Raw genomic sequence first — 9129 nt, 5'->3', positions numbered from 1 at the left:
CTGCCGTTTACTAGCCAATCTCGGCCAATTTACTTTTCGTACTACCACTTCATGTCGAATCTCCTTGAGGCAGATTTTGGCCAATACAGTAACCACCGTAGACAAGCTGTACCAAAGCCATTGCAGCATGGGCTTTCCATATCTCACCTCCATTTCCTACTGCAACTGCTGCCATTTTGTTCATTTCATCCACACTACACACCCACCCACCCCTCATATATATAGAGTCAACAAAGTGTAATAATGTGGAGTATGGTGATTCTTGATTATTATAGAGATTTAAAAAAAATACTCCTTCCGTTTCAATTTATGTGAACTCATTTGACTGAGCACAGAGTTTAAGAAAAGAGAGAAACTTTTGAACGTGTGGTGTAAAATGAGACACATATATTTCGTGTGCCTATAAATCATTGCATAAAAATTAATTATTTTCAAATAAGAAAAGAGGTCATTCTTTTTGGCACAGACTAAAAAGGAAATAGGTTCACATAAATTGAAACTGATGGAATATGAGAAAAGGAGTTGACTTGTTTCAGGAACCTCACGTTTTTTGTGTTTTCTTGGATTGTGTTCTTGGTTTTTTGGTCACAAGAAACTGAGAAAGCTTTGGACAGGATTTTGAAGTTGATCTTTCTGACGAATTTGAGGTTTAAGCTTTCCCACATAAACAGTATGTGTCTTCTCCTTTTCTGAAAGTAGAAAGGCTAAAAATGGCAAATTAATTGATGGAGTTTTATAGAGTTACTTTTTCTAATCCTTAAGAAATTTCTAAAACGTGTCACTTGTCTATTGGAGTAGTATGAGTCATATCATTGTTTTTGATTTTTTAATTTAGTACGCGTATTGGGAATAGCACTCCCTATCAAATTCAGAACTCAAACCCGAGGAGATTAAGCATGAAACGATTATATTTCTACCTACAGCAATTCTCCTCCTTTATCTGGCTGAGGATCAATTACACTTTGTGAAACTCACAGTCGAGTTTTTGCAACAAAAAGATAACAAATTTAGCCAGTATTGTTTCCTAACAATAAAAAAAGTAAAGAAGAATATGAATAAAAATTGGGAAAAAAGAGTGTCAAAAATACAAATACTAGATGTAATTTTGATACAAAAACGATGATGTATTACATATTACACTTTTGACTCACTCATTGCAATATCAAATTCCCAAAATTGTTCTTATCTGATCAGGTGGATGTCTAGCCAGTGACTTTGGATCTGGGTAGCCATTCTCAGGGTCCATGATAGCCCTGTAAATAAGCTCGTAGGCTTCAGCAAGTGACCTAGCTACCTGAACACTAGTTTCTGATCGCAATCTTGGAACTTGCATCTGCTCAAATTCAGGAATGGCGGTTTCACTGCCCAAAATGAGCCCAAAGAAAGCCTTCAAACTCTCAGCAACAGACACCGGAGCTGTATCCTCTTCTTCTGCTAACCCTTGCCTAGCTATGGAGTTACCAGATTCACTAATTTCTAATGACTTGCGGAAGTGTGACATTTTATTCAATAAACCACATCTTCTTAGAATAGCATCCACTTCTTTTTCCACAAGAGCATTTATGTGATTGTCTATCATTATTCCGAGCTTCTTCACATAGCCACTTGCAACTTCATGTCCTAAAAGTGGTTGCTGGATGGCACATAAGCAGTTGATGAGGAAAATTTTGGCCGGAGTTTCACTGGTCTGCAAAAACAAAACAGTAGGTTAACACTAGTGATAGTAGGATAACTGCACCATCTCATATAATATCACTATATTATAACATGCGCCATCTAATATAATATCACTATATGAATTGATAGTTTACTCATGATCGCGAACATGGAATAAACGCAAAATCAACATTTCGGTCAATCATCTAATACATAGATCCATGATGATCTATGCACCTAGTATAAGGTGGTCCAGCAAATCTCTCGGAAAAATAGTATTGTTAGTAAAATGTCCCAAATCCAACCAAACACAACTGGGAAAGTGTCAGATGGTAGGATTCCTCCATTTCTTGTAGTTTCTCTTTCTTTTTTGCTTTCTTATCTTTTATTGGGGAAGAGGGAAGGGGCACGAAATTTCACAAGCCAAGGTTACAACACAAAAGGCCTAATTGGACTTTGGAATTCAAGGGGAAACAAGACCATAAATACCTGTGGTAAAGATGCTGAACTTTTGCCATCCAAAAGAGCATCCACAGATGACCTGCGGTGTTGACTTGGATCAGAAGTAATTCTATTCCTTCTTGAGGAGTGTATGGCACCTTTTGACTTGTGCGCCTCTGCTGCTTGCTCACACATCTGCATGGAAGATAGGCAGTAAACATAGAGAAGCAAAATAAAACTGATTTGGCAATACTGCAGTAAAATCAGCAATGATGCCATTTTCAGCCTATCTCATTCTCATGTCAAGAAGCTCAAATCAAACACTCTTAAAATTCTGAAATGTCACTCAAACAGGAGAATGGAACCAATAATGCATTCTAGTTTATACGATCTAAATAGTTGATGCACTCTAGTTTTCCATATGAACTAACATATTAAATTTCCCAGACCTATTCCTTTTTACTTTGAACACAGCTAATAACCAGAGATAATCTGTACTAGTAATATGGTCTTGCAATTTCCGAACAAACCAGTACCCCGGCGAAGGATTAAGTTACAAAGTTTATGAGAAACAGATAGACTGCACAAGAAAAACAAGAATAGTGCTAATAAGAGAACATTCATTTTTTTTATCAACATCAGACGATGTTGACATGCATTTAACATGATTTGATATTTGGTATTCACTCTAATGGAAAGGCAAGTCCATCACATGTGAATAAGTTTCCTTTGTTTCGCCAATAACAATTATTTATTTTTATTTTAAAAAAATCAATGTCCTTCCCATAAAATAAAAAGAAATCATAAACAGCCGATGTCAATTGTTAGAAGTCACGACTCACATCATAGTCATTTTAACTGGTGCTTTATATTTCACAGGTACCTATGGGTGTCTTAGGACATTTGAACTTCATGTTGCAATAAACTAGTCCTGCACAGTTGGAGTTAAATTAATAGAATCTAGATGATTCATGCTAATTATTCAACAACAAATTGTTAGAGTTAAATTCCTGTATCTAGATATTTATGAATCTTTTTCATGGGTTCTCTGCTCTACTGCATACAACAAAATAGGATTTCTTTTGGGTCGGAACTACTTGCCAACCATGTTTTGACTAATCTACTCATAGACCGGAAACAGGGGTAAGCACAAACTAATGCTACCAAATTCAAGCAAAGCTAATTCTCCAGTACTCTAGCAATCCCCTAAGGTCAGATAGTTGGCCTGTATAACTCAAGGTCTTACATTAGAAAAATGCTAAAAAAAATGTTGAAACAAGACCAAGATGTATCATCAACATGTGTCTAGGTGCTTAAGCATAGATAATAGAATTTGATGAATAACAACCTATGCTCATTCAAAGATAAATATGTGTAATTAACAATATATTATTATCTTTTCGGAAGGACCAAGCATTTCTTGAGAGAAGTCGAGACTTGCATTCAACATTGTATAATGAAAAATCCTAAATGAGTAACACTTAAAAGAAAGCACATAGGAAATTCCAGATTAGGGCTAAAGTGTGAGCTTGGATAGCAGAATCCTTCCATGTCTTTCCTATTAAGTGCACCAACCGAATTAAGAGAGTCATGCAATTTTTACTTATTTAACTCAACGGATGCAAAGATATGTGGTGACATAAGAATTTACAAGATAAGAAATGTCACATTTGCAAGAAGGTTCAAGTAGTACAGATCGACGATTAAATTAGAGAAGGTAGTTAGAGATGGTTAATCATGTCCAACATCGACCTCCAGATACACCGGTTCGTAGGTGTGAAACCATGGTGAATGAAGGTGTTAAAAGAGGACAGAGGTAGACTTAAAATCACATGGAAGGAAGTTGTTCCGAAAGAACTACATATGTGGATCAATGCAGACTTAGCAAAAGATATGGCACAATGGAACAAGCAGATCTATATAGGCGATACATATTAGTTGAGAATATGGTTCTAGATGTTAGCACTATTGCCGTAGGTCCTATGATTTCTCGGAGTGGTTTAGCCTTTTAGAGATTTTATATGTTCAGAAAACATAGAGCTTCTAATATTTTTTATTTGTATTTACATAATATTGGCTATTGGCATGAGATGAGCTTAAGTGGAGTAACATGGTCGGTGATGATTCATATAGTCGATCCCGACTTGTTTGGGACTGAGGCATTGCTGTTGTTGTAACTTGTAACACAAAAAATCAGGAACTAATACATAAGTAGCAATCATTTATTTAAAGTAACTTGATGGACACTGACCTGAATAATAGGATCTAGCAGAGCAGATATAGCTGGATCAAAGTCAGGCTTCTTTCCAGATGCAGGGAACATCATGCTATCATGTGTTTGAATAATTTCAAGCAGCAGTGAAACTCCTTCCCTTAAAGCTGGTGGTGGAGAAAGATCAACAGCGACCAATGGAGGATACCTCAAAAGCTTCTCGCCCCGACTCTTTAGTATGTCAAAAAATGTTTTTTGGGCTGCGTCCTTGAGCACCAGTAAGGTATTACATAGAGATGTTTCTTCCCCCAGCAAATCCGATATCTGCATTAGAAAAAGAGTTGAGTGCAAGGATAACTTAAAAAGGAGGGTGCAAGAAGATTGGATCGCTAGCAATAGATTTCAACTCACTGTGTATAAATAGAACTCCAGTGTATTACTAAGCTTGTAAGAAATTATAAGATTAGGTTGAGAGTGCAAAACTTGTTCCACTCTAACTTTAAAAGGGCGGCAAACTCCTTCAAAAATCCTGTCTAGAACAAAAGTCAAGTCGGTTTCTGTCTTTCCATACTCACTATCTACGCCTTTGGGGTATTTATGACTAGTTGATCTAGTATCTGATGCATCAGGGTCAAGCAATGCAAGGACAAGCTCTCTTTCAGACGCCAATGCCTGTCATGAAGCAAAAACATGTACAAGATCAGATGCAGCAAGTCAATGCGCAGAAGATCCTTTTTTGTTTCATAACAGGAACAACTTAAAAACTATGATAAATCTATCACCTGATGCAACCATCCCAGCATGTCACCGACGTATCTTAAAGGATCGTGAGCATGCACTTCAATTGGCCTGGGAAGTCCACCAGGTCCTCCACGTGTAAGAGCACTTATAAATCTCCTAAACAACGCATTGTGCCTCATGTTTGCCACCTAATATTTCAGGATTTCATGAATATGAAATGTAAACAACATTGCAAAGTTATTAAATAATCATTATAGCTCTTAGTTAAGATAAGTTACCTCTTCCGCACAATATTTAAAAAGTACTGGTCTTTCTTTGAGACACCTGACTGCTGTTTTCAGAAGTTCTCCGACTTCAGGGTTATCAACATCACCAAGTCTCCTACACTCTGTCTGAACCCACCTAGCAAGAAAACCAGCATAATGTCAACATAGTGGAATGCTCAGAAGACTGTTTATTGGTTAAACATTTTTAAATTTTAAGTATCCATATAAGAAATTCTTTTTGATAAGGTAGTATCCATATAAGAAATTAGACAGATCATATGACCTACTAATAGTAGAAAGAATGACCAATTTGAACTAATTCAAGAAAACCAAACATCAATCACTGAGACAACACATAAACAAAATAGAGCACAAATTTACAGAAACTGAGTTTGTAACCATGCCTGGGTATTGTTGCAAGAGGCATAGAATAGATGGTAATACAAGGAGCAGATTGACAAGGTAGATTATACAAGAAACAAATTGTTCACCAAAAGATGGGTGTCTGAATACCCTGCCACACAATATACATTTTACCAGATAGCTATAGTGTTTTGACGTTCCAGACATCAGCACAAAAGGTACATCTTTTCGGTAGGCACTTAAATGAGAGGATGTTGTGATTCCGGAGTATGACATACGAAATGTCCGAAGTTCAAGAGTCCATTGAGCCAGAGAAGAGTAACCTGCAAAGGCGTTCATATGCTCCTTCTTGATACATGGCCATCATATCCATGAGCTCCAAACCAGCGCGCTGCCAAGAGTATTTGAGTCAATTAAGCAAAAATAAATAAAGTTTGTCCTGGCCCTGTATCGAATTTTAACATCTGGAAAAAAGTTAGGCTATGATTTATTTTATATAAGTTAAAAGAGTTTCATTAATAAACACCAAGTAGGTGTTGCAAAGTACAAGATGTGCGTGTAACCCTGCTTGAGTCATATAGTCTATCATTAGGAAAATATAATTAAAACTGGATGATTGAACTCTTATCAATTACCAATCACACAAGGGCTCTTGAAGGAAAAATGATCTCTTTTTCCAGTTCAGTTAATTGTGAAGTTCCATGGATATCCTTGGATCACTCATGTAGCCACTTGTATAGACAATTGGCAGTGATTTATTAATATGAACTTTAACTTTCAGATTTCAATGATCTATAGCTCTTGGACGCAGGTCAATCCCTTTTCGTCCGCAAAATTTTCATAACCTAAATTTTTTCCAAAAAGGTTATCACATATATCTAAGTTGGACATAATTTTTATCAGATTAACACAACTTTAGATAAACAAAACTTTGAGTGATTTGAAACGTTAGATAATAAAAGTTTCTAGAATTGATGAACAGATTAATAAATGGATCTTGGGCCTAACTCAACCCCAAAAGCTAGCTTATGAGGTGAGGATTGCCCAAGACCATATAAGGAGACCAATGACCTCAAATCCCACCGATGTGGGACAACTCAACACCCCCCTCACACCAAGGCCTACTGGAGCGTGGAACATAAATGGGGGCCCAATATCGGTAACAATTACTGGGATGGGCTTGGCTCTGATACCATGATAAATGAACCTTGGGCCCAAATCAACCCCAAAAGCTAGCTTATGAGGTGAGGATTGCCCAAAACCATATAAGGAGACCAAGGACCTCAAATCCCACCGATGTGGGATAACTCAACACAGATATTTCAGAAGCAATTGGTTAATTTGTCTATTTTTTTTGGTTGGTGAAGTTGGTTAATCTGGCCTGAGATGAATTTAAATGGAGAAACATGCATATAGCCGACCCTAACTTGTTTGGGACCGAGACCCAACTATTGTTGTTGCAATTGGTTAATCTGTTATAATTAGTGGGATTAGAAAATTAAAATGAATATCAAAATATGTTCAGCATCGAGTCCATTATTCCATGAGGAAATAAAGTCCATCAATCAAGATGAGGATCCTCCATTCACCATTCCAAAAGCTGGATGAGACAACATGTAGTCTGGATCAGATCATGCCACAAGCTATGTTCAATTGATAGGGAAGGAGATACACACTGCACATGTCATTTAAATTTAGAGGCTTCAATCATAAAATATAATTATCTTAACCTCCCTGAATCAAAATATCCTTTCATACACAACCAAATGGAATAAAGAACTGCTGAACATAATGAGTTATTCCCAAAAGGCAGTGTGAAAAGAAGCTATTCCACAACGAAATGTGCATATATTTGTTTGCTATAGAAGAAAGGTCACATGTCAAATTTCTTTTTTAAAACAAAAAAACTTGAACAGTTGCATTTTTGTCAAGGAGCGTCTTAAAGTTTGCTCTCTATGTTCCCTGCCCCATCTCCTTTTCTTTGCTGGCTAGTGATTTGAGAAGGTTAGAGATAAATTTAGGGATATATTCATACACTGTACAAGGAGACAGAGAGAGAAGCTTACTTGGTGGTGTGTCCTGAGAAGCACTTTGCAGTTGGCATGAATTTCTTGAACATGAGCCAGCGCCTTAAAAAAATTCTCATCCAGGTCTTCTTCCCTAAGAGCATTTATCTAATCAACGAAAAGCTGCAAATCAAACACAACTAAAACAAATAATCTGTGACTGAAATAGGATTGAACTCAAAAGGAATGACTAAAACCTCTTCTGGGGATAGCTGATAATCACGGAGAAAGCATGATACAATTTCTTGCCTCTGTGTAGTAATTTCAAATTCCTGTTTCAGCCGTTCTGTGGTACTAATAATATCACCTGTCGTGGCATTGCAACTGCTTAAAGCCAGTGCAATTCTGAAAATTCAGGCATTACAAGAACACATGTCAGCACAACTTCTCTTTAATTGATGTAATAATACTGAATGACAGTGTAAACAAGGTAATTTAACTAGTTGTAGCATGTTCTCTTCCTTATTTTCCAAGTAACTAGTTCCACTGATCACAGGTGACCAGATAGTATTAAAGTTAAACTCAATCCAAACATATTAATCAGAAGACCAAAAGTTGTATAATACTTAGCAATTGCTTACTTGTCACAGCATTCAACGATCGAATTGACTTCTTCTTCGACTCGATCCAACGCCTAATAAAAAAGGAAACTCAATTCAACTATAGAAGTTCTTATTCAAAAAATTAAATCCAAAAAAAGGTACCTTCTGAGCAGCAGTGGAGGAAAGAAGGAACTCTTCATTTATAGATAGAGAACGCTTCTCAATAGTGGATCGGAGGTTACGGCGAGAATGAGGTGTGTTTTCGGTGTAGAATGTGGAGAGAGTATTCAGAGATGCGAGCAGATCCGGCGTGTCTGTTCGAGTTTCCAGCACTTTCTTCAGCTTCCGTGATAGCCCCGGTGCCAATGCCATCGCCGGCCACCGTCGATTTCCACTGCCGGTGATAAGCTATAGATATATTAATTTGTACGTATATGTATAGAGACAGAAGCTCTTCAAGTGAACTGATCGGAGTTACAGATCTCTTCCTCTTCCGAACTAACGGTGGAAAAGGAGTAACAGAGTGAAAATGAACATGGGCTTAGATGAGCCATGTAACATTTTGGTTTGGGCTTTTTAGTTATTGGGTCAAAAGCCGACCCATTGTGGGTTGATATAGCTGTGTAAAAATGGCTTGTGGTAGCCACTAAATAAGGTGGTGTTTATTTTTTATCCACCAATTCTAATGTTGAGCAAAAATAGTGACTACTCTATTAAAATTAATATAAAAAGATATTTTTACCCTTTCTTCTATTTCTTTTATTCCCAAACCTTTCCTTTATACGCTTCTCTCATTTAAGTTCAGAGCCAAAATTTCATAGGCAAAATTTCGCTCCCTCAAT

At 36.9% G+C, this 9129-nt stretch overlaps 1 protein-coding gene across 1 annotated transcript; it reads right to left on the bottom strand.

Moving 5' to 3' along the window:
* Positions 1–1040: 1040 nt before the first annotated feature.
* LOC107814724 (conserved oligomeric Golgi complex subunit 6) lies at positions 1041–8841 on the bottom strand. The gene is made up of 11 exons (XM_016640174.2): positions 8450–8841; positions 8327–8379; positions 7943–8090; positions 7746–7853; positions 6003–6070; positions 5329–5452; positions 5092–5238; positions 4721–4981; positions 4349–4633; positions 2146–2292; positions 1041–1687 (listed from the first exon to the last, which is right to left on the bottom strand). The coding sequence occupies exons 1-11, from the start codon at positions 8657–8659 to the stop codon at positions 1163–1165; spliced, it is 2076 nt and encodes a 691-aa protein (XP_016495660.1). The 5' UTR covers positions 8660–8841; the 3' UTR covers positions 1041–1162.
* Between the last annotated feature and the right edge of the window lie 288 nt (positions 8842–9129).

Source organism: Nicotiana tabacum, chromosome 23 (genome assembly GCF_000715075.1).
Source record: "Nicotiana tabacum cultivar K326 chromosome 23, ASM71507v2, whole genome shotgun sequence".
Taxonomy (NCBI): domain Eukaryota; kingdom Viridiplantae; phylum Streptophyta; class Magnoliopsida; order Solanales; family Solanaceae; genus Nicotiana; species Nicotiana tabacum.
This window is presented reverse-complemented; position numbering and strand designations above follow the sequence as displayed.

Bases quoted from the DNA above. Each gene is read 5' to 3' on its own strand.
- LOC107814724 (XM_016640174.2), bottom strand. From the start codon at position 8,659: ATGGCATTGGCACCGGGGCTATCACGGAAGCTGAAGAAAGTGCTGGAA. The intron at 7,854-7,942 runs GTTTTAGTCATT...TTCGTTGATTAG, and splicing joins ATCAGCTATCCCCAGAAGAG to ATAAATGCTCTTAGGGAAGA. The intron at 2,293-4,348 runs GTCAGTGTCCAT...TCTTCCATGCAG, and splicing joins TGCTAGATCCTATTATTCAG to ATGTGTGAGCAAGCAGCAGA.